Source organism: Esox lucius, chromosome 20 (genome assembly GCF_011004845.1).
Source record: "Esox lucius isolate fEsoLuc1 chromosome 20, fEsoLuc1.pri, whole genome shotgun sequence".
NCBI lineage: Eukaryota > Metazoa > Chordata > Actinopteri > Esociformes > Esocidae > Esox > Esox lucius.
In genome coordinates, this window is record NC_047588.1 from 3298333 (window position 1) to 3322454 (window position 24122).

At 43.2% G+C, this 24122-nt stretch overlaps 1 protein-coding gene across 1 annotated transcript in view; it reads right to left on the reverse strand.

Moving 5' to 3' along the window:
• Window positions 1–11630: 11630 nt before the first annotated feature.
• fbxl4 (F-box and leucine-rich repeat protein 4) overlaps window positions 11631–24122 on the reverse strand; it is a 16050-nt gene continuing 3558 nt past the window's right edge. The window contains exons 2-9 of the mRNA XM_013132085.3: window positions 22770–23043; window positions 20718–21060; window positions 19821–20157; window positions 17896–18140; window positions 17253–17466; window positions 16261–16332; window positions 15033–15345; window positions 11631–14173 (exon numbers count right to left, since the gene is read on the reverse strand). Coding sequence (XP_012987539.2) covers window positions 14010–14173; window positions 15033–15345; window positions 16261–16332; window positions 17253–17466; window positions 17896–18140; window positions 19821–20157; window positions 20718–21060; window positions 22770–22923 — 1842 coding nt within the window. The 5' untranslated portion in view covers window positions 22924–23043 and the 3' untranslated portion in view covers window positions 11631–14009. The remainder of the gene's footprint in view (window positions 14174–15032; window positions 15346–16260; window positions 16333–17252; window positions 17467–17895; window positions 18141–19820; window positions 20158–20717; window positions 21061–22769; window positions 23044–24122) is intronic.

The following is a 24122-nucleotide window of genomic DNA, read 5'->3' on the forward strand; positions in this document are numbered from 1 at the left end:
CCACATGTTGGCTGCTCACCAGAGATCAACACCCACGTCTTGGTCCGGTGGCCCAGCAGCGATCAGAAAGGTATGTACAGCCGGACCCGAGTCTGTACCCAGCTCTCTCCAATACATTGCCTCCAACAGGTAGCCAAGAGCAAAGTACTACCCTCCAAAATATTAGCTCAGCTATCCTGACCAACAAATCAACCATCACACAATTGCTTAACTATTAATCCTATACAGCTGTTTCTAAAGCAAACCAAACTCCCAATTCAAAATTAGCCAGTGGAGACAATAACCAATTAGTGAAGCAACACTTGCTACTTACGGTTATACCCCCTCATGTGACCCCTATTTTTTAAATGTACATACTCACAACTGAATAAAGGGTGGGGTGTGGAAATAAGTGGAGTAAGTGAATGGTGGTGTGAGAAATATTCAAGTAGTATATTGTAGAGTGTAAGAAGTCTGTAAGGCCAAAGGTTTCAACAAAACTACATGAGGTGTCTGCTGTGAGAGAGACCCAAACAGCACTGAAGGCCCAGCTTTCATAGCCAGCGTACCAGGTCGTCAACAGGTATTGCCTAACTTCCTGATGGCAGCCAACCAACCAGGTCGTCAACAGGTATTGCCTAACTTCCTGATGGCAGCCAGCCAACCAGGTCTTCAACAGGTATTGCCTAACTTCCTGATGGCAGCCAGCCAACCAGGTCTTCAACAGGTATTGCCTAACTTCCTGATGGCAGCCAGCCAACCAGGTCTTCAACAGGTTTTGCCCAACTTCCTGATGGCAGCCAGCCAACCAGGTCTTCAACAGGTATTGCCCAACTTCATGATGGCAGCCAGCCAACCAGGTCTTCAACAGGTATTGCCCAACTTCCTGATGGCAGCCAGCCAACCAGGTCTTCAACAGGTATTGCCTAACTTCCTGATGGCAGCCAGCCAACCAGGTCTTCAACAGGTATTGCCTAACTTCCTGATGGCAGCCAGCCAACCAGGTCTTCAACAGGTTTTGCCCAACTTCCTGATGGCAGCCAGCCAACCAGGTCTTCAACAGGTATTGCCCAACTTCATGATGGCAGCCAGCCAACCAGGTCTTCAACAGGTATTGCCCAACTTCCTGATGGCAGCCAGCCAACCAGGTCTTCAACAGGTATTGCCCAACTTCCTGATGGCAGCCAGCCAACCAAATCTTCAACAGGTATTGCCCAACTTCCTGATGGCAACCAGCCAACCAGGTCTTCAACAAGTATTGCCCAACTTCCTGATGGCAGCCAGCCAACCAGGTCTTCAACAGGTGCTGCCCACCGTCATCTTTCCGTCATCATGGCTCCATGCATACCTTCCTGTAAGAACCACAAGCAGGGTGGGAGGGCTGTCAAAACCTGTAAAAGAGCAAAACGTTGGAATCATCTCTTCATGAAAGTAAATCAAATCTGACTTCTGAAGGATTGTGAGGTTGGTCTACTGATTGAATACAACTGTTCAAGAGTAAGAACATACTGAATAATGGTGTAAAGAAGAACATCTATGACCACTATTAAATACTTTCAAGACGATCCAATAATTTTTTTGAATAGTTACAAAAGCCAAGCAAAATAATTATTCTGACAGACGTTTGTGTGGTTAAGGTGACTGCTCTTATCTGAGAATGAAGAGGGGGAATGTCATTGTTACCTGGTCACAGGAAAATATTGTTCTCTCCCACAAAGATCACAAATATTCCACGATTAGAACAAACAACTGCCTCTGCAAAATTAAGCAAGGTTCTCAAAGAAGAGCTTGGATATTGAATGGTTTCTCTGGACTGACTCCAAAGTAGTCCTAGGGTACATTAACAATGAGGTATGATGATTTCACACATGTATAGCCAGCAGGGTGACAATGATACATCTCAGCATGAACCCTCAGCAATAGAGATACATCCCAACGAATAAAACAAATTGTCCAGAGACCTAACTGTCAATGAACTGCTATAATCAGATAGGTTTACAGAAATCAAGTTGTAACAGGAGAATTAATTATTTTTCCAGAAGATGTTCTAGAGTTGTCAGTAGGAGACTCTGAAGTTTGAAAACATTTCAAAATGGGAACTATAAAGCAAATCGCCTGTGTATCTTTTCATTCTGGTCTTGGGCTACTAACGCTGTTTAACAAATAATTTAATGAATCAACAATGACAGATCAAAATGTTGAAAAAGTTAATACTGGCACTGATAGAAAGGTGTCAGAACACACAGTTCATCGCAGTATGTTGCGTATGGGGCTGTGTAGCTACAGACCAGTCAGGGTCCCGATACTGACCCCTGTACCACTGCCAAAAGCACCTACAATGGGCACTTGAGGATTGGAACTGGACCACGGAGCAATGGAAGAAGGTGGCCTGGTCTGATGAATTACGTTTTCTTTTATATCATGTGGATGGCCAGGTGCATGTGCGTCGCTTACCTGGAGAAAACATGGCACTGGGATCCACTATGGGAAGAAGCCAAGCCAGCGGAGGCAGTGTGATGCTTTGGGCAATGTTCTGCTGGGAAACCTTGAGTCCTGCCATTCATGTGGATGTTTGACACATCCCACCTACCTAAGCATTGTTGCAGACCATGTGCACTCTATCATGGCAACAGTATGCCCTGTTGGCATTGGCCTCTTTCAGCAGCATAATGTGCCCTGCCATAAAGCAAAAATGGTTCAGGAGTGGACTGATGAACACAACAACGAGTTCAAGGTGTGACTTTGAATAGGAAATGGTTTAACTTGTTAAGCCAAAGAATCCTTTGCTCCAGAATGATAAAAAAATAAATAATAATAAATGTATGTCCCAGACACCTCATATAGTGAGAAACAAAGAACTTTCTTCTGGAACTCATCAGTCTATTCTTGTTCTGAGAAATTAAAGCTATTCCATGAGAGAAATTGCCAAAAAACTGAAGATCTTGTACAACGTGGTGTACTACTCCCTTCACAGAACAGCGCAACAGTCTCTAACCAGAATAGAAAGAGCGGGAGGCCCTGGTGCACAAATGAGCAAGAGGACAGATACATTAGAGTGTCTAGTTTGCACCAGTCTCAACATCAGGTTAAGAGGCAACTCCTACTGTCGTTGATTGCACATCCTCAAGGGAACCATGAATTCTGAGGTCTACCAGGAGATTCTTGAAAAGAATGTGAGGAAATTAGTCAAAGAGATAAAGCTGGGCCGAAAAGGGGTCTTCCAACGAGACAATGATCCAAAGCATTCAAATCTACCAAAGAATGGCTCAGCAGAAAGAACATTTGTGTTTTGGATTGGCCAAGTCAAACTTAGAACCTGAAGCGGGCAGTACATGCCCAGACACCCCTCAAACCTCCTTCAATTGGTTGAGGTCTGTAAGGAGAGCAAACCAATTGAGCAAAAATCCCTCAAAAATATTGTAGGAGACTCATTAGTGGCAATAGGAGACGTTTACTTCAAGTTGTCGCTGCTAATGGAGATGGCGAATGATGTTGAATGAAGGGGTTCACATATTTTTGCACACATGAAATTTGAAGTTTTTTTTCAATAACCAATGAAAATATATCATTTGTTTTTGTTTGCATCCTTTATTTGGGATGTTTTTCTTACAAATGGGCGTTTAGATAAGGATTTTATGAGTTAATATTTTATCCCTGTAGGGTTTGCATACATACAAGCAGCATTGCACAGCATTGCACATACTTTAAATATTGATTTCTCAGGAACAACATGCTAAGATCATTTGTTCAAATGCTAACATATCTGAAGTTATGGAATATTTGGCAGTTGTGGGGGGCGGTCCAAGCATGAGGCAACAGAAGAAGAGTATTTCCCAGGACTGTAACAAATACTTCTGGCCTTCTCTGGATATTTGGGTGTGCCTGTTATTTGTACATTATTACAACAGTTTTGACTGCATGGATTTGGAATTACCCTGAAGGGATTAGACAGCCATCAGCCCAGAGGGGGCTGAACAAAGAGACCAGCTAGGGATGTAGGGTTTGAGCATTGCCTGAAGATAAGCTCATCTTATCGTTCTGTAGGCAAAAACCATAGCCTTCAAACAGATTTGAGCTGGATGCCTGTGTACTGTGCAAAGAAGTAAGATGACATTGGAGAAATTGGGAAGGTTGAACACCAGGCAGGCTGCTGTATTCTGAATGATTTGCAGGGGTTTGGTTGCACACTTCAGGAGCCTTACCAAGTGTGAGATTTCATCTATTTTCTGCACTGAATGTTTTCAAGGCAGAGAATAGATGGCCATTTGTTACAGGTTCAGCGAGTGCATCCTCTGTTATCACCTTTTGGGACAGTGGAAGCCTCAGACAAGTAGTAGTCTTATCATTTGACATCTTCACAGAAAAAAGATGGTACAGTTATGTGAAAAAGGAAACCCCCTGGAAAGTTGTATTTTTTTTTGTTTACCTATTTGGACACCTGAATATTTGAGCTGAATTCCAAACACATTCATTGATCATGGTAACCCATACCATACCATCTTCTTCCGCTTATCCGGGGCCGGGTCGCAGGGGCAGCAGTCTAAGCAGGGATGCCCAGACTTCCCTCTCCCCAGACACTTCCTCTAGCTCTTCCGGGGGGACACCGAGGCGTTCCCAGGCCAGCCGGGAGACATAGTCCCTCCAGCGTGTCCTAGGTCTTCCCCGGGGTCTCCTCCCGGTGGGACGGGACCGGAACACCTTCCCAGGAAGGCGTTCCGGAGGCATCCGAAAAAGATGCCCAAGCCACCTCAGCTGACCCCTCTCGATGTGGAGGAGCAGCGGCTCTACTCTGAGCTCCTCCCGGGTGACCGAGCTTCTCACCCTAGGTAACCCTTCTCACTCATGGTAACCCAATTTCCCAAATCACACAATTTTTTTAAACTTAAAAACTTTGAAACCATTATTTCAATTAAAATAAACATACATTTCCTTAAGAGGAAAAAGTTAGTACACCACATCCTTAACAGTCACATGAAATGGCAAAAATCTGGTCTACCAAAACAATTGATTAGACAATTATTAGAGTATCTTGGGAGTGTCCAACCTTCCATATAGATTAGAAACCTGGTCTGGTTCGTTTATGGTAACGTATCACACCAAGATCAAAAGGCCCTCAGAAGAAAGATGATTGATGCCCGCTTCTGGGGGAGGTTACAAAAGAAATTTCCAAGCAATCTGAAGTAAATAATTCCAGTGTCTGACAGATTCCAGACCACCGGCAATTGTCAGGTGGCAATTCTAGCTATTGAAGCTAGCAGTGTATTTATTTCTCCTGCACTATGAAATTGTATTTCTGTTGATTCTTTCGGAATAAATAATTGCCAGCTTTACATTTTAAATTAGATTGCCCTTTATCTGTCAATAGTGTTAAAGTGAAGAATAAATATCAGCATGTCCAAATGAGAAAAACAACTTTCCAGGGGGAAATATGCATTAAAAAGGTAAAGAAAGAAGTACTTTAGGTTGCTTTGGTAAAGAACATTTCCAATTTGTGAGAAGTGAATACATCTGTTTACTGTGAAGTTACAGTCCTTCCCCTATCTTTGCAAAATAACCTTCTCTTGATAAATTCTTGAAGATTAGGCAAAGGAAATCTCTCCCTTGGGGCCTCTGCAGAAAATGGTACACAGAGCCCCTTGACTGGCAATAATTCGGTTTTTTTGCAAACTGCCCAGGATTTACTAGATTTGTTTCACATTATCATGCAGATTATAGTCATAATAACCAAATGAGCAATGATTTTCAGAGAGTTATTAGGGTGTAAACTGCTGCAGAAAATCTTCAATATAGCAACAAGATCTCCTGCAAGGTAACCACACAGTCAAGTTTGCTTGTTTTCTAAGTACTGCCAACTGCAAACTTAGTTGGAAAGGTAAAAGTGGTGAATGGTAAAGATATCAATGAAATTATTTATTGTTAGACCCCAATGTGGTCTTTTAAATGTTCTTTTTCAAGGTTAGAAATAACTGCTAAATAGATCCTTAACATTACTAAACTTGTAGAATAGCTAGTATACAGAAATCAGTGCATTGCATATGAGTCGCTTCTGGCTGTAATGCAATGGATTGGTGACAATAACAGTAACATACAGTTGTGCTTAAAAGTTTGTATACTCTTGGAGAATTGGTAATATACAGTGGGGCAAAAACGTATTTAGTCAGCCACCAATTGTGCAAGTTCTCCCACTTAAAAAGATGAGAGAGGCCTGTAATTGTCATCATAGGTACACTTCAACAATGAGAGACAAAATGAGAAAAACTAAAATCCAAGAAATCACATTGTAGGATATTTTATGAATTTATTGGTAAATTTTGGTGTAAAATAAGTATTTGGTCAATAACAAAAGTTAATCTCAATACTTTGTTATATACCCTTTGTTGTAAATGACAGAGGTCAAACGTTTTCTGTAAGTCTTCACAAGGTTTTCACACACTGTTGCTGGTATTTTTGCCCATTCCTCCATGCAGATCTCCTCTAGAGCAGTGATGTTTTGGGGCTGTCGCTGGGCAACACAGACTTTCAACTCCCTCCAAAGACTTTCTATGGGATTGAGATCTGGTGACTGGCTAGGCCACTCCAGGACCTTGAAATGCTTCTTACAAAGCCACTCCTTCGTTGCCCGGGCGGTGTGTTTGGGATCATTGTCATGCTGAAAGACCCAGCCACGTTTCATCTTCAATGCTCTTTCTGATGGAAGGTTTTCACTCAAAATCTCACAATACATGGCCCCATTCATCCTTTCCTTTACACAGATCAGCCGTCCTGGTCCCTTTGCAGAAAAACAGCCCCAAAGCATGATGTTTCCACCCCCATGCTTAACAGTAGGTATAGTGTTCTTTGGATGCAACTCAGAATTCTTTCTCCTCCAAACACGACAAGTTTAGTTTTTACCAAATGTTCTATTTTGGTTTCATCTGACCATATGATATTCTCCCAGTCCTCTTCTGGACCATCCAAATGCTCTCTAGCAAACCTCAGATGGGCCTGGACATGTACTGGCTTAAGCAGGGGGACACGTCTGGTACTGCAGGATTTGAGTCCCTGGCGGCGTAGTGTGTTACTGATGGTAGCCTTTGTTACTTTGGTCCCAGCTCTCTGCAGGTCGTTCACTAGGTCCCCCTGTGTGATTCTGGGAGTTTTGCTCACCGTTCTTGTGATCATTTTGACCCCACGGGGTGAGATCTTGCGTGGAGCCCCGGATTGAGGGAGATTATCAGTGGTCTTTTATGTCTTCCATTTTCTTATAATTGCTCCCACAGTTGATTTCTTCACACCAAGATGCTTACCTATTGCAGATTCAGTGTTCCCAGCCTGGTGCAGGTCTACAATTTTGTTTCTGGTGTCCTTTGACAGCACTTTGGTCTTGGCCATAGTGGAGTTTGGAGTGTGACTGTTTGAGGTTGTGGACAGGTGTCTTTTGTACTGATAACAAGTTCAAACAGGTGCCATTAATACAGGTAACGAGTGGAGGACAGAGGAGCCTCTTTAAGAAGAAGTTACAGGTCTGGGAGAGCCAGAAATCTTGCTTGTTTGTAGGTGACCAAATACTTATTTTACTTAGGAATTTACCAATAAATTCATAAAAAATCCTACAATGTGATTTTCTGGATTTTCTCATTTTGTCTCTCATAGTTGAAGTGTACCTATGATGAAAATTACAGGCCTCTCTGATCTGTTTAAGTAGGAGAACTTGCACAATTGGTGGCTGACTAAATATTTTTTTGCCTCACTGTATGTACCATTTGTAAATAAAACATGAGTGAGAAGGCAAAACACGTCTTTTATTTCTTATGGGACTCACATTAAACTGTAGGTCATAACAGCATGGCACAATCATAAAACAAAACATGGCAAAAAAAATAAAAAATGAACTGACCCCTGTTCAAAAGTCTGCATACCCTTAGTTCTTAATACTATGTATTGCCCCCTTTAGCATCAATGAAAGTAGTTGTCTATGAGGCCCCAAACTTTTGCAGGTGGTATAGCTGCCCATTCGTCTTGGCAAAATGCCTCCAGATCATGCCAAGTCTTTGGTCGTCTTGCATGAACCCCGCGTTTGAGATCTCCCGAGTGGGTCGATGATATTAAGGAGACTGTGATGGTCAGTTCAGAACCTTCACCTTTTTCTGCTGTAACCACTGGAGGGTCAACTTGGCCTTGTGTTTAGGGTCACTGTTGTGCTGGAAAGTCCAAGAGCATCCCATGTGCAGCTTTCGTGCAGAAGAATGCAAATTGTCTGCCAGTATTTTCTGATAACAGGATGCATTCATCTTGCCATCAATTTCCACAAGATTCCCCGTGACTTTAGAGCTTACACACCCCCAGAACATCAGTGAGCCACCACCATACTTCACAGTGGGGATGGTTTTCTGTTCACTATAGGCCTTGTTGACCCCTCTCCAAACATAGCACTTATGGTTGTGACCACAAAGCTCTATTTTGGTCTCATCACTCCAAATTAGTGTGCCAGAAGCTGAGGCGTGTCAAGGTGTTGTCAGATATACTGTAATCTGGCTTTTTTCTAGCAACTTAACCATGCAGCTCATTTTTGTTCAAGTATCGTCGTGTTGTGCTCCATGAAACAACCACAGTGTCTTTTTCCAGAGCAGCCTGTATTTCTCCTGGAGGTTACCTGTGGGGTTTTTTTGTATCCCAAACAATTCTTCTGGCAGTTTTGGTTGAAATCTTTCTTGGTCTACCTGAACTTGGCTTGGTATCAAGAGATCCCTGAATTTTCCACTTCTTAATAAGTGATGGTACAGTACTGACTGGCATTTGCAAGGCTTTGGATATCTTTTTATATCATTTTCCATCTTTATAAAGTTCCATTACCTTGTTACTTTTGTCTTTTGACAGTTCTTTTCTGCCCCCCACGGCTCAGTATCTAGCCTGCTCAGTGCATCCACATGAGAGCTAACAAACTCATTGACTATTTATACACACTAATTGCAATTTGAAAAGCCACAGGTGTGGGAATTTCACCTATAATTGCCATTTTCACCTGTTTGTGTCACCTCGTGTGTTTGAAAAAAGGCCAAACATTCAAGGGTATGTACACTTATACTCAGGGCCATTTGGGTGATTTCTGTTATCATTATGATTTAAAACGGAGCCAAACAACTATGTGATAGTAAATGGCTTCCTATGATCACTGTCCTTAAATAAAATACATATTTCTTGCATGATCAGTCATATTTTCAAAATCAATGCCAAAACCTCACAATTTCTGCCAGGGTATGCAAACTTATGAGCACAGCTGTGTCTTACTCCTGTATTTTTATAAATGTGTGAGTGTATATATTCATATTGTATATAAGTATATCTATCTTCACACTGATTTATAACCTTGTGTATAATGCATACACATTTTGGGACAAGCAGATTAGAGATTTTTCCCTAGCCCACTTCTGTGACGGTTTCATTTTTTGTCTCTCCAAACTATTCACCCTTGTCGGATTCCGCATGTTACTGTGTTACAACATGATCAACACAAAATACCCAATATGAAAGTGAAAAATCAGCAAATTGTTTAAAATGTATTGGGACTGTAATGACCTCAGTAGCTTTTCTTAATTTGTTGGGGTTGCACTCATACTTAATTTGCACCTGTGAAAAAGCTTACATTATTGTACCATCTATTATCATCCCATAATTAGAATAAACACATTCTGCATTTGCTTGTATCACCAGCAGTGAGCACCCTACTAAAACACACTGCTTGCAGTTAATCTGCCCAAAATATTTGACTTAAGAACTTTTTCCCTTAAGAGGCCATCATTTTATCCAGACGTTTACTCTAGATTAATCAGGCCTTGGTTGTTGAAAAACAAATAACAGATTAACTAATTGCTAAGGATCCCCAACAGATGTAACAGGATTATATTCGAGCATGACAGCGGAAGAACTATAAGTTAGGAGAAAGTCTCCATGATGTTCTGTTTGGTGTCTGGACACAGGCAGCAGTGGTGGCGGTGGAGCGGTAATCATCAGGGAGACAGTCCAAATGAATACATCACCAGCGGCCGCCTCAGTCTCCGTCATTAGGGCACATTACAGGACCACAATATACATCATTAAACCAGGCATAAACAATTCATTAAAAGGCAGTTAAGGAGACAAGCAAATGTCACTTCACTCAGTAGTATTAATCGTCAGTAAAACGGCAGAGGGTTAAGGCTAATGCTTCAGCCCCAGCCAAGCTGACTAATGGCCTCCAGTTATTTCACAAACTACTGCTCCTATTTACTCAATTTTGATTTGTTTAAGGCACCTATCTTAGGAGTTAATGTTGAGTCAACTCTGAAATCTCTTTTTAACATGAAACTTTGATTTCTTTTTATAAATACTGAACATAACAAATGTTTTCTTGAGGACTCTGTTGGGTTAAACGCTTTATCTGAATCCAAAAATAAATTATCTTATCTTACAGGCACAAGACAAAACATATTTTGTGGTATATTTTATTTAAAAAGATGGGTCATAACAAGATGTGAAGCAATAAATAAAGAGATATGAGATTAATAAAATCATCTGTCTCAGTCATCATCCTTCAGTTTATTGAAAGTCAGGTGAAATTGAAGCACCCAGTATCATCATGGTAGAGGCTTTTTTGCCAGTGAGCATTGGGGACACCATGCATTCACACTAGCAGAAGCTAAAGGTTAATGACTTCAGGTTTTACTGATGGCACTACGCATTTGTTGACGCACACACAAATTCAAAACATATTGGGCAATGTCCATCAATGCAAAAGAAATTCACATAATTCCCTCTTTAAATAAAATGTATATTTCTACATAGTGACATTGGTCAGCTAGTAACCAGGCAAATGAGGATAACTATTTTTGTTTATGGTGACAGAATGTGTTCTTTGTAAAGTGTTTGCATTTTTTCCAACACCATTTGCCACTGCTCTTGCCTGGGTAACGTAAGTGATTAAAGCAAGACCAGAGCACATGTCCACAGATTGAAGCAAATATAATCCAAAAAGCAGATGTGCACGTAATGGTTACCTAATAACAAAAAATGTATTGAAAGATGGAAGATAATAATCCACTCCTCTCCTTAAAAATGTAGTTTTGCATACGTCAATCAAGATTAGAGATCTGTGTAGGTTTCTTCATCAGGTCAAACTAGAGCTGAAGTCAAGACCTTGGATTTGCTAATTACTTTGGTAAAGGGCAGGGAGCAAAGCACTACACACAAACATCAAACCACTCAGTCAATAATAAGGCACAAAAATACTTCACATACTTGCTAGCATGTGTTCAAAAGCAAACGTCCACTTCCTCTTAAAAGGTGTATTCAACAATGCACATTTCTGATGTAGCACGGTCGATATCCAACACACCAAGAGTGTAAAGTGAAAGGCGTATCTTATCCACAGTAGTTATCCCTAAACAATCTCGCTTTGCAGGAGTGCTAAGTGACCTCCCGGCACACACGCAGATGCTCTGTGTGGGTTCTCACAAGTACATCCTCAATGTCTTTGTTTTGAACGACGGCTTGTTTTGTCTTAGCTTAGTTTAAAAGCCGACTTTGGACTATAAAGCTAATAAAAAACAGCTTTAAACTTCATAAGTGATCAATTCACCGTCATACCATGCTTAATGCTTAAAAACTAAAAACTAGGGATAAATAACATATTTGGCTAGAGGTGTGCCATTTATTACTGAACTATGCATTTCCGTCCAAAATAATTATCCTGTAAGAATGCTGTCTACATACAGTACATTCGGAAAGTATTCAAAATCTTTTGCATTATTTTTTTACATTACAGCCCTATTTTAAAATGTATTAAATGTATCTTTTTCCTCATCAGTCAATACCGCACAATAACACACAATACTGCCTAATGACAAAAGAAATGACAAAGCAAAAAATTGGTTTTCAGATATTCACATTTAAATAAGTATTCAGATCCTTTGCAAAGACACTTGAAATTGAGCTCAAATTGAGCATCCTGGGTACATTGATCATCATTAAGATGTTTCTGCAACTTCATTGGAGCACAACAATGTGGTAAATTCAATTGATTGGACATGATTTGGAAAGGCACAAACCTGCTTATATAAAGTCATAGCTGAGGTCAAAGAAACTGTCCGTAGAGCTCCAAGATAGCATTGTGTCTAGGCACAAATAAAGGAAAGGACGAACAACCATCTTTGCAGCACTACAACAATCAGGCCTGTATGGTAGTGTCCAGATACCCGCTTGGAGTTTGGCAAAAATCACAGAAAGGACTTAAGACAATGAGAAACAATATTCTCTGGTCTGATGAAACCAAGTTTGAACTCTTCGGCCTGAATGCCAAGCGTCTTGGCTGGAGGAAACCAGGCACCGCACATCTCCTGGCCAATACCATCCCTATGGTGATGCATGGTGGTTGCAGCATAATGCAGGGACTGGGAAACTAGTCAGGATCATAGGAAAGACAAACAGAGTGAAGTACAGACAGATCTTTGACAAAACCCTGCTCCAGACTACTCAGGACAACGACCCAACGCCCATAACCAAGATAACACAGAAGTGGCTTTGGGACATGTCCTTGAGTGGCCCAGCCAGAGGCTGGAGTTGAACCCGATACAACATTTCTGGAGAGACCTGAAAATGGCTGTGCAGCAACATTACCCATCCAACCTGACTGAGCTTGAGAGGATGTGCAGAGAACAATGGGGGAAACTCCCCAAATATAGGTGTGCCACGCATGTATTGTCATACCCAAAAATATTTTAGGCTGTAATTGCTGCCAAAGGTGCTTCAACAAAGTACTGAGAAAAGTGTTCTGAATACTTATGTAAATGTGATATCAGTTTTTCTTAATTTTGCAAGCATTTCTAAAAACCTATCTTTCCTTAGTCATTATGGGCTATTTTGCGGATACTGATGAGGAAAAATCTATTCACACCAAAGACGAACCTTGTGCCTGTTGTAAAATTAAGAGGCTGATTTTGACAGATTTCCCATGGCCGCAGTCGACCTTTAACATAAATTAATTTTGTCACACTTCCATCACAAGGAGCTGTGCAGTAATATATAACTAGATCAATAAATAATTAAGTATAGCAATATCATTTTACAATTTGTACAATAGCCAAAATCAAGTATGCAACTTTGTAGTCTGAGCAACACTGCCAATTGTTTCTGAACCGCTGTAGATTTTAGTTGAGTGGGGCAGTGGAAACCAAACAGGACTCCGTCACATGTTCCTTTCAAGAGAAAAGAAGGCTTCTAAGCTGGTTTCTGAAGAAAACAATAAAATTAAACAACATAAATAGACAAAATAAAAACCCTGAGATTTCAGATTCAGATGCATAGCACCCTTCATCCCACTGCCAGCTTGCAGTGGGAGACCAGATACTGCTGGAACTGATGTTAGAGGGCTGGTAGGGGAGTATTCTTTCCTTTGGTCAAAAGATCAAATCCCAATACCCCAGGGCAGTCAAAGGAACATTGCCCTGCGTAGAGTGCCTTCTTTCAGATGGGAAGTTAAACAGGTGTCATAACTCTTTGTGGTCAGTAAAGACCCCATGGCACACATCGCAAGAGTAGGTGTGCTAACCAGTGTCCTGGCAAAATGTCCAATCGTTCCACATATAATCAGGTCCACCTAGTCTTCTCTAGTTTCCCCATTGGCTAGTTTCCCATTGGTTCATTAATCCACCTGTAACCAAGAACTTTTCAAAAGTACAATTGGTACTAACTTTATGCAATCAATAATATATGTAAGTCGTCATAAGTGTCAGATAAATGAAATATTGATGTCAGATAGTTAACAATCAGCTACTACCAGAAGTGTCAGTTACGAAGCGGACAGACAATCAAATGTAGTGGCTTTGGCAATGGTGACCCTGATTTCAAACCTTTTGCCTATCAAAAACAGTCTGTCACATTTGGCAACTCAATCGTTCCAGATTACAGTAGTCCTCAGGCCCATTCATTCTACCCAGCGGGCATCCATTACAATTCTGCCTGTCCCCCGCTTGCCTAAACTGGCGCCCATCCCCGTGTGAGGAGGGCACTGGGTTAGGTCACTGGGTGAAGCTCTTCTTGATGGCCACATTGGGGAAGAGCCCAGAGAGCTCTTGGACGATGCGGGCATCCACCTGGGAGCAGAAGGACACGTCCAAGAGGAGGAGCTTAGGACACGCCTGCAGCAGCTTCCGCAGGGAGGAGGAGCTTACCATGCGGGTGCCTAGCAATGAACAACACAGATGTGCAACATCAGCAAGCAGAACACATATGATCGCTTAGAAAGTAAAAAACAAAACAGATGTTAAAGGAATGGTCCATGTTAAACCGTAAACATAAAAACTAAAGAAAATGTGGAATGCTTGCTGCATAAAAAAAAGTTAAAAAAGTTAGGGAAGCCAAACCTTGTTAAACAATGTTGGCTTAGTTCCTCTAGCTTGAACGATTAAAAATATATTGTTTTAGGGTTAATTAATGCCAATTATGCATCTAATACATCCATAGTCGATAAACGGTTAATCATTTTAATTTGGGATGTTCTAACAATGTGAAATGAAGTTGGTTTGGGCCCTCAAGCTTAAAAGGTTCAACAGATGCAGTTTTATTGTTAATTAACACTATGCAAATTAAGCTAATTAATAGTCTATAGTTCACCTTGGTGTCCCTGTTGCTCAATTAAAAATATATGTTAACTCACACACATTTTAAACACTTGATACTATAAGTCAATATAGTATCAACAATCCACATTGAAGCAACTCCAGTTGAGCCAGTCTGATTATATCAATATTGGTTTGTACAGGAACTGCCTAAATCCACTGGTTCAAAGATGGAGGAGGGACACCCAAGAAGACTCTAAGCTGTGATCACTGCCAAAGAACTTGCTATAAATGACTGACAAAAGGGTCCGGATATTTACATCCGTGATATATTTCAATTTCTAATTTTCAATAACTGGCACAAATGGCTAACTGAAGGGGTCGGAAATACTTTCCAAAGGCACTAGAAACCTGCAAATATATAAATGAGAGGTGAATAAATAAAGCAAAGGTCAGTGAGTAGATGAAGGCAGCAGTGGTCACCCAGTATGTCGAGGTGTTGCAGGGCCGGGCAGTTGGCGGCCAGTTCCTCGATGTCTGAGTCGCACACAGTGCGGTTGGCAGTGAGGAACAGTTTTCTTAGGCGCGGTAGGTTGCGGGCCAGGTGCTGAAAACAGCCCGAACTGCTCTGCAGCGTGGAGCACCAGCCCAGGTCAAGCTCCTCCAGGAGTCTGCAGCCCACAGCCAGCTCGGCCAAGCCGCGCTCCGTCAGGTTCCTGCAGCGCCACAGGTCCAGGGAGCGCAGCAAGCGGCAGCGAACAGCCAGCATGCTGACCACTACGTCATAGTCCTCAATCTGCAGGAAGAGAGAAGCGTCCAAATGGATTCATAAGTGATCAAATAACATTTACAAACAAATATATAAAATAAATGTCTGATTTCCTATTATTTTTCATGAACTGCATTAGGAAATAACAACAACATGATTTGAAGCAGTGTTCAGTGAAAACATATTGCAGTTTCTTTCCATCAACTCCACATAATCCCATCGACTCAACCTCTCCCCGCTGCACAACGGCCACTCCCCGCTGCACAACGGCCACTCCCCGCTGCACAACGGCCACTCCCCGCTGCACAACGGCCACTCCCCGCTGCACAACGGCCACTCCCCGCTGCACAACGGCCACTCCCCGCTGCACAACGGCCACTCCCCGCTGCACAACGGCCACTTCTCCCTCAGCCATTGCTTTTTCCTAACATCCACAATGTGATGAATGCAGGAACATAAGACAATGGTGCTAATACAGCCCCATTATGGTGGTGACTCACATAGCTGCAGTGACTATCACCATCATTTTAAATCTTTCAGTTGCATATTACTTTGTTTTTAGAAGATGGATGTTCTTTCCCCACTGAAGCCAGTCATCTTTTTATCATCCCGGCACAATATTCAGCCAGCCACTAGCAGTCAGACAACCATAATAATGTAATCTCTGTTTGTGCACCACTTTACTAGGCTAGTTATAATATGTAAATGAGATATTTCAGCTCTTTATTTTCAATAAATTGGCATATTTTTATAAACATGTTTTTACTTTGTCTGAATAGGGTTTTGTGTGTAGACTTAGCTGGCTAGCTGAAATAGTTACCTGCCTAATGCTACAGGAGTGCTGTCTGACTTTCAAAAGAATGATCCAGAAGATATTTGGGTTTTAGCTCATTGACATAGTTGATGCAATCATTTGTGGTAGAAGTGGGTGGGGGGTCTTACCATCACACAGCTTCCAAGATTTAGGTGTCTCAGTTCAGTACAGAAGGTTAGGATGCTCAACATGGCTGTTTGCTAACAAAACAAACAAAGAGAGTAAGAAATGTTACAAATTGACCATGAATTTATATTGACTGCCCTGAAACACAATGATCACAAACTCACTTTAATACAGAGAAGAGAGTGAGCTTCTGAGACACACACACACAGACAGACAGACAGGCACGCACGCACGCACGCACGCACGCACACACCATTATTTTCTCAAAGACAAAATATAAACCATTTGCTTCACCTATGCACTCTTACCACACAGGGATCCCGTCAGTTCACGTGCTATATTACAATGTGGGACAGTCAACACATCTCCCTCTTTTTTAAGCTTTCAGACAGTCAGTGAACTATTTTAATATACCTGCGACAGCTTAATGACCGGCAACACGGCTGGATGACATGTGGTGCTGCCAACACACGGCCTGTCTGCTCTGTCGACGCTAAACAACATGAAAGCCTACACCTCAACCACAGAGCGCTAGAAAGCACTAGAAGGCATGGCATCTTCTACAGGACAGGGTGAAACATGCCGACAACACTAACACATGCCCTGTAAGAGTTTTGTAGCAGGCCCTGGCATGTGCCCCCAGTCTCGGGCCACGTACCACAAGGGAACACCCGGCTTGGGAATTTGTTGGGGCAGTTCGGTCCTCATGTGACGGCATCCATGTCTTTCCATTTTGGAGAGGGTTATGTTAACAGCACCAAGTAAAATTTTGGTTGGACCTTATGTTCCACTGACTAAGTGCTTTTATCCAAAGAGACGTACGTGTTGGTTGTGATCTCTGTGGTTACTGACTTGACAACCATGCCATCGTAACCACACTCCTAACCCAATTACATGCAAATATATTCATAACCGAATCCATTTATATTGACGTTAGTTCTTGGCCCACCTAATTTACACTGTTTTTTTTTAAACTGATTCGGGTTCAGCATACCTCTATCTTGGTGCGATAGAGCACTAGACGTCGTAGGCGAGTCAATTTTGAAATGTGCATGAAGGCCTGGTGGTGCAGGCGGTCGCATGAAGACAGGTTGAGCTCCTGCAGCCCAGGACACGTCTGCGAGATGACCTCCAGGCACGCCTCATTCAGGAAGTGACAACACGACAGCTCCAGACACACCAGGTTACCGCCACACACCTTCATGAAGCTGGGGACGGGAAGATGACAGGAGTGGTTAAACGGTGACGCTGACAGGAAAACTCAGTATTTTTACAAATGTGAGGTCACAATGGTTCCTCACCATGAAAACAATGGAAGCCATGAGGGCACACATGTTCCTATTGCTGTTTGGTTAGCTAGAGATGGCAGATGTTCTAATAGCTGGTTAGAGGAAAAGAAAATTCAGGGTGAGGAACCATACAGTACCAGAATCATTAGATTGTAAAAACTGGACATTCCCCTTTAGGGTAACGTTGTATTAACCACAACAAAAGACACAAAGCTAATAGTAAAAAACTAATTTGTGTAAGACAGTAGTACAATGTTACTGGAGCAATTACAGTACAACTACTTGGCACCCTAGCAGCACCTGAAAAGACAGAGACCCCCCCCTCCCCCACCAACCCCTGGTTCTCACCTGCTAAACCCAGAGAAGGTGAGGGCTCCCCGGCTGCCGGTCCAGGAGAGGTTGAGCCTCTGGAGGAGGGTGCAGCGGCTCTGCAGATAGCCCAGGGATGTGTCGTTGAGACGCGCCCAGTAGGGCTGGAGGCTCAGTTGGGTGTACTGCAGGGGGTCAGAGCAATGCTGGTGGAAGAGCTTACAGGTCTGGGCCAGCCGACAAAGGTCTGGCAGGGTCAGGTGGCTCACTATCAGCTGGATCAACTGGAGGGAAGAAAGCCAGCGAGAAAACAGGAAAAAGAAAATAAAGAAAAGTCTAGTGGGGAATGGATGATGTCAGGCAGAGCACAATCACATGAAAAAAGTACAAATGCGGAACACACAAAAAGGATTAATGTCGTGACAGCGTGTTTTAGCGTGGCAGTGAATCTTCTTGTTCGTGCAATACAGACGTGTGCCACTCTGAGTAAGACTGAGGGAGAGAATGGATGTGTGTGTGTGTGCACTGAATAAACAATACACTGTGTGTTCAATGAGGTATCAGCTAGCAGATAATGGATAGATTGTATTACACTTAAACACACACACACTTACACACACACAGAAAGAGAGAGAGAGAGAAATGGTTTGGAGAAGTACATAAAGCCTACAGTGCAGCTGGTGTTTTGAAGCTCATCTTAGAAAAATTGGCATCTTTATGACACGAAAATTACTCTGTTTACATGTTCAAATTACTCAATGGAGACACGCCAGTATGTTTGTCAGTATGTTAGGAGAGATATTGGGTCCAATGAAGTCCTCACAAAGCACAAAAAAGCAGAAAGTCTAAGCCATTGGATTTTCTGGAGATATACAATATCTTTGTTAGCCTTTAACATATTAGTTCTGTTTAGTCCAATAGTACACAACTGGTAGGTTGCAAACCTTACCACTTAATCACTTATCTGCATCTGATTACTTTTAATCAGGGAAAAAAACCGCATACTTTGTTTGTATACTTTGTCAGGTATACCCATACAATGACGCAACCGCCACCATGTTGGAACATAATGAGGTAGTTACTCAGTAATAATATATAGTTTGGGATTTTTCCCAAACTTAATGCATTTAGGCAGAAAAAGGCCTTATAGGACGGTGTGGAGTATTTTTATTCTGTATAGTTGTATTGTTTGATTAGATCATTATCCAAATCACTAAAATGCGGTTGATCCATCCTGTTTTCTCCCATGAGAACAAATGCACTACGTTGCGGTCTCTAAATCACCACTGACTTCATAGCGACATCTCGGTTTCCTTCCTTTACTACAGCTCCATTCAGAAAGATGAATGTCTATTTGACATGCTTTAATACATCATCCACTGAATAATTAATAACATCACCATGTTTAAAAAGCTATTAAAATAAAATGTAATATCTGATTTCTCATCATTGTGCATTTATCAATCAGTGGCCATTATTGATGAGACTTGGTCTCCCTGGTCTTAATAGTTGAATCTGTGCTTGTATTTAATACAGACTGAGGGACCTTACAGATGTATGGTTGTGGGACAGAAGTCATTTCAAAACGAATGGAAATCCCTAGTAATTCCAAGCAATATTTTTAAGAAATAATTTAGATTTGCCTAAACAAAGAGTATGCATTCTAGAAAATGTATATAATTTTAATTATTCATTTGTATAATTTATGTATTTTAATTTACATGTACATTGAACTCCCAAAGTATTGGCGTGACAGTGCTGTCTTTTTGAAATGCTTTCTCAGATGGAGGATGGAACAACTTTAGTGTAATGACTATGCAGTTAAGGTGCAGACTGTAGAGTTTAATCTGTTTCCAATCCAACGTGCTGAATACAGAGCCAAAACAACAACACAAAAAGTTTCCAAGATAAACACTTTTAGAGTTCATCCAATACAAACTCGCCTAACAGCCTATTCCTCCCACCTCATAGGGCAATCTGTCAAAGTATCCATTTCCAAGGTTCATGTGCTTTCCATCTCCAGTCTGTCTGAAAGAGGCTCCCGGGTCTAACAGCTCATCGTCACTGTCACTAAGGTCACAAATGTCGATCCTGGGCATCTTGTAGAGGGACAGAATAGGCCTCTCCCTCTGGCCGCGGAGGATTACAGCATCCAGCTCCGTGTAGTACTTCAGCAGGGAGCTGTTGGCCTCCAAGCGGATCAGGTTGGTGGGGAAGCTCAGCTGCTTGATGCTGGGAGAGAACTGCCTGGCCTGGGGGGTCAGCACCTTGGTGGGCTCCCCAGCCCACAGTACCTCCCACCTGGAAATAGATGGTGGAAATCAATGACTGACCCACAGACAATCTTTAAATCGAAGACATCCAATTATAGGCAGTTTGTTATACACAGAAATTCTAGCCCTGGACTTTTGCCGCTCTTTTGAAAATGTTTGTTAGTTTGAGACTAGGCTTAAACTGTCGGGAAAAACTTTTCACAGCATGGGTCTCCAACAGGTTAAGTGGATGCCATTAGTAGCTCACCACCTATTCATTAGCAGCTAGCCAAACAATTCCATAGCTAACCGTTACACTGTCAAACAGAAAAAAATCTATTAACAGGACCCCGTATTTAACCCTTATATTACCAGATATAATGACAAAATAATGTGCAATACTTTTCTTTGCATAAGGAAAAGTCACAGAGAGAAATTACTTCGCTTTACACGTCATTTAAAACAAAAAAATTATCGGACGACTGAAGCAGTGAGAGAGATCTGGATTACAGAGTAGAAAACACAAATTGTCAGCACAACGAGGTGAATTTGATGCTCTGTAACATTTCACAACCCTTGTCCCACCCCCTCTACCCCAACGGTCCTCACCTGACATCCGCGGGAGGGTTCTGGGAGAAAGGGTTGAGGGAGCAGGCCATGATCTGGACAATGGCCCCTGGGTGGTAGGTCTCCAACACCTCCACCGCCGTGGGGTAGACGGGTTCTTCAAAGGCCAGCTCAATGTAATCCTGACTGTGGAAGGACTTGGGCGTGCGGCGGAATGGCGGTGGAGCGCTGGCACACTGCTCCCACCATGTGCCATAGGCTCGGAACACAGCTGTCTGGGTGAAGTCCCCGGAGCTGGGATAGACGTTGGGACTGCCGGCCAGGTTCCACATGGTGTATGACATGCTGTTCTCACTGCCGTAGTGGGAGCTGAAGTCAAGCACCTCTACGGGACAGGAAGACAATATGATTGAACTTGTTTGGAAAGAATAGGAGAACATCAAATTGGAAGCAGAAGGACGGGATTTGATTGGGCCACATTGGATCAGGTCGCCCGGTATGGCGCAGAAGTAAGGGATGCCGGTAAACTGAATAAGGAGTCCCATCAGGCCTGTTTGGCTTGTGGGACTCCTGAGGCAGCTGACGGGTACCGGCAGGCCAAGCGGACTGCAGCCCGGGTGGTTGTGGAGGCAAAAACTCGGGCCTGGGAGGAGTTCGGTGAGGCCATGGAGAAGGACTATCGGCTGGCCTCGAAGAGATTCTGGCAAACCGTCCGGCGACTCAGGAGAGGGAAACAGTGCCCTACCAACGCTGTTTACAGTGGAGGTGGACAGCTGTTGACCTCAACTGGGGATGTTGTTGGGCGGTGGAAGGAGTACTTCAAGGATCTCCTCAATCCCGCCGTCACGTCTTCCATTGAGGAAGCAGAGGTTGAGGGCTCAGAGGTGAAGTCACTGAGGTAGTCAAGAAACTCCTCTGTGGCAAGGCACCGGGGGTGGATGAGATCCGCCCTGAGTACCTCAAGTCTCTGGATGTTGTGGGGCTGTCTTGGTTGACACGCCTCTGCAGCATCGCGTGGCGGTCGGGGACAGTGCCTCTGGGATGGCAGACCGGGTTAGTGGTCCCTCTTTTTAAGAAGGGGGACCGGAGGGTGTGTTCCAACTACAGGGGGACCACACTTCTCAGCCTCCCCGGGAAAGTCTATGCCAGGGTACTGGAGAGGAGAATATGGCCGATAGTAGAACCTCGGATTCAGGAGGAACAGTGTGGTTTTCATCCGGGCCGTGGAACACTGGACCAGCTCTATACCCTCTACGGGATGTTGGAGGGTTCATGGGAGTTTGCCCAACCAATCCACATGTGTTTTGTGGATTTGGAGAAGGCATTCGACTGTGTCCCTCGCGGCATCCTGCGGAGGGTGCTTCGGGAGTATGGGGTCCTGGGTCCTTTGCTAAGGGCTGTCAGGTCCCTGTACGACCGAAGCAGGAGCTTGGTTCGCATTGCCGGCAGTAAGTCAGACTTGTTCCCAGTGCATGTTGGACTCCGGCAGGGCTGCCCTTTGTCACCGGTTCTGTTCATCATTTTTATGGACAGAATTTCTAGGCGCAGCCAGGGGCCAGAGGGTGTCAGGTTTGGGGACCACACGATTTCGTCTCTGCTCTTTGCGGATGATGTTGTCGTGTTGGCCCCTCCAAACCAGGACCTTCAGCATGCACTGGGACGGTTTGCAGCCGAGTGTGAAGCGGTGGGGATGAGAATCGGTACCTCCAAATCCAAGGCCATGGTCCTCAGTCAGAAAAGGGTGGCTTGCCCACTTCAGGTTGGTGGAGAGTGCCTGCCTCAAGTGGAGGAGTTTAAGTTCACGAGTGAGGGAAGGATGGAACGGGAGATTGACAGACGGATCGGTGCAGCTTCTGCAGTAATGCGGTCGATGTATCGGTCTGTCGTGGTGAAGAAGGAGCTGAGCCGCAAGGTGAAGCTCTCGATTTACCGGTCAATCTACGTTCCTACTCTCACCTATGGTCATGAGCTTTGGGTCATGACCGAAAGGACAAGATCCCGGATACAGGCGGCCGAAGTGAGCTTTCTCTTAATACGCAACTCAAAAAGCATCACAGGGTCAGCGTCAGAGCAGAGACACAGCAGCAGACGTACCTTTGGCATATTGCTCCACCTCCACACTGACGGGCAGGGCGGCCCGCTGACCCGACTCCACAGCCCGTCGGCTGCTCAGGGCCTCGCCCCGGGTCCCGCTCCTGGACCGGCGCCGCAGACAAATATAGTAAAACATGCTCAGAAGGGTTAGCATAGGGAAAACACGTTTCTGGGGAGCGTGGGCTGGCGTGTGGGAAGCGGCCCCAGAACCCCGCCCGGCTCAGGCGTCTTGCTCAACACAGCGCAGGCTTACAGGCCCAGCCACATGCAGGACCTGTGGGTTAAAGAGATAGACACCAACACAAGACGAGAGTTAGAAAAGCCACCCTAATTCTGGGAAGACTCAATCTGATTCCCTACCGGTCCTCAAGAGTGTTATCAGTAAAACATGGAGATAACTAACATCAGGTTTTTTTGTCACCATGAACATTAAGTCCTTATCCACCTTAGCAGTGTGACTTTTCCTTCACCCTTTGTTTCATCAACAATTGTTTAGTAGTGCACTGAAACAATTAAGAAGCATAGAAAACTCTTCTTGAGAACCAGTCCTGGGGTGTATTCACACAATTCCTTTCTTAATCTGAAGCAAACAGAACATTATGCGAGGGAACTCCTTTAAGTTTCCTGACAGAAATGTAGGTTTTAATTGCACATCAGTGTGGATGGTGAAGCAAAATACATACACCCTTAGGTTGCATTGTTTTGAAGTGGGTAGCAAATTGCTCAGTTTTAGTTTAAATAGCATACAAATAATGCCAAATGACCTCACACAGCTGATGTTATTTTTGAAGCCTAAACCATGGCTTTAGGGTTACAAAAAACATAGCCTTGACTTGCTGCAACATGGTAAAAATAAGGAACTGTGGTTGTTATTTCAGCCAAACCAGAATATAGGTTGTAGCATCAATACAATCTTGCACTTTGGTTATGCCTAGGTTCAATAAATGTTTTATAGCAATCATAAATGATAGCCATTATCACCAAGTAACTAATAAAAAGCACATCTAGAAGAAACCTTTAGGTTTAAAGATATTCATTTCACCATAATTTAACCAGATTAGTCATATTACATACACAGACATACGTACACACACATACATATATACACACATATACATATACACTCACCTAAAGGATTATTAGGAACACCATACTAATACTGTGTTTGACCCCCTTTCGCCTTCAGAACTGCCTTAATTCTACGTGGCTGAAAGCATTCTTTAGAAATGTTGGCCCATATTGATAGGATAGCTTCTTGCAGTTGATGGAGATTTGTGGGATGCACATCCAGGGCACGAAGCTCCCGTTCCACCACATCCCAAAGATGCTCTATTGGGTTGAGATCTGGTGACA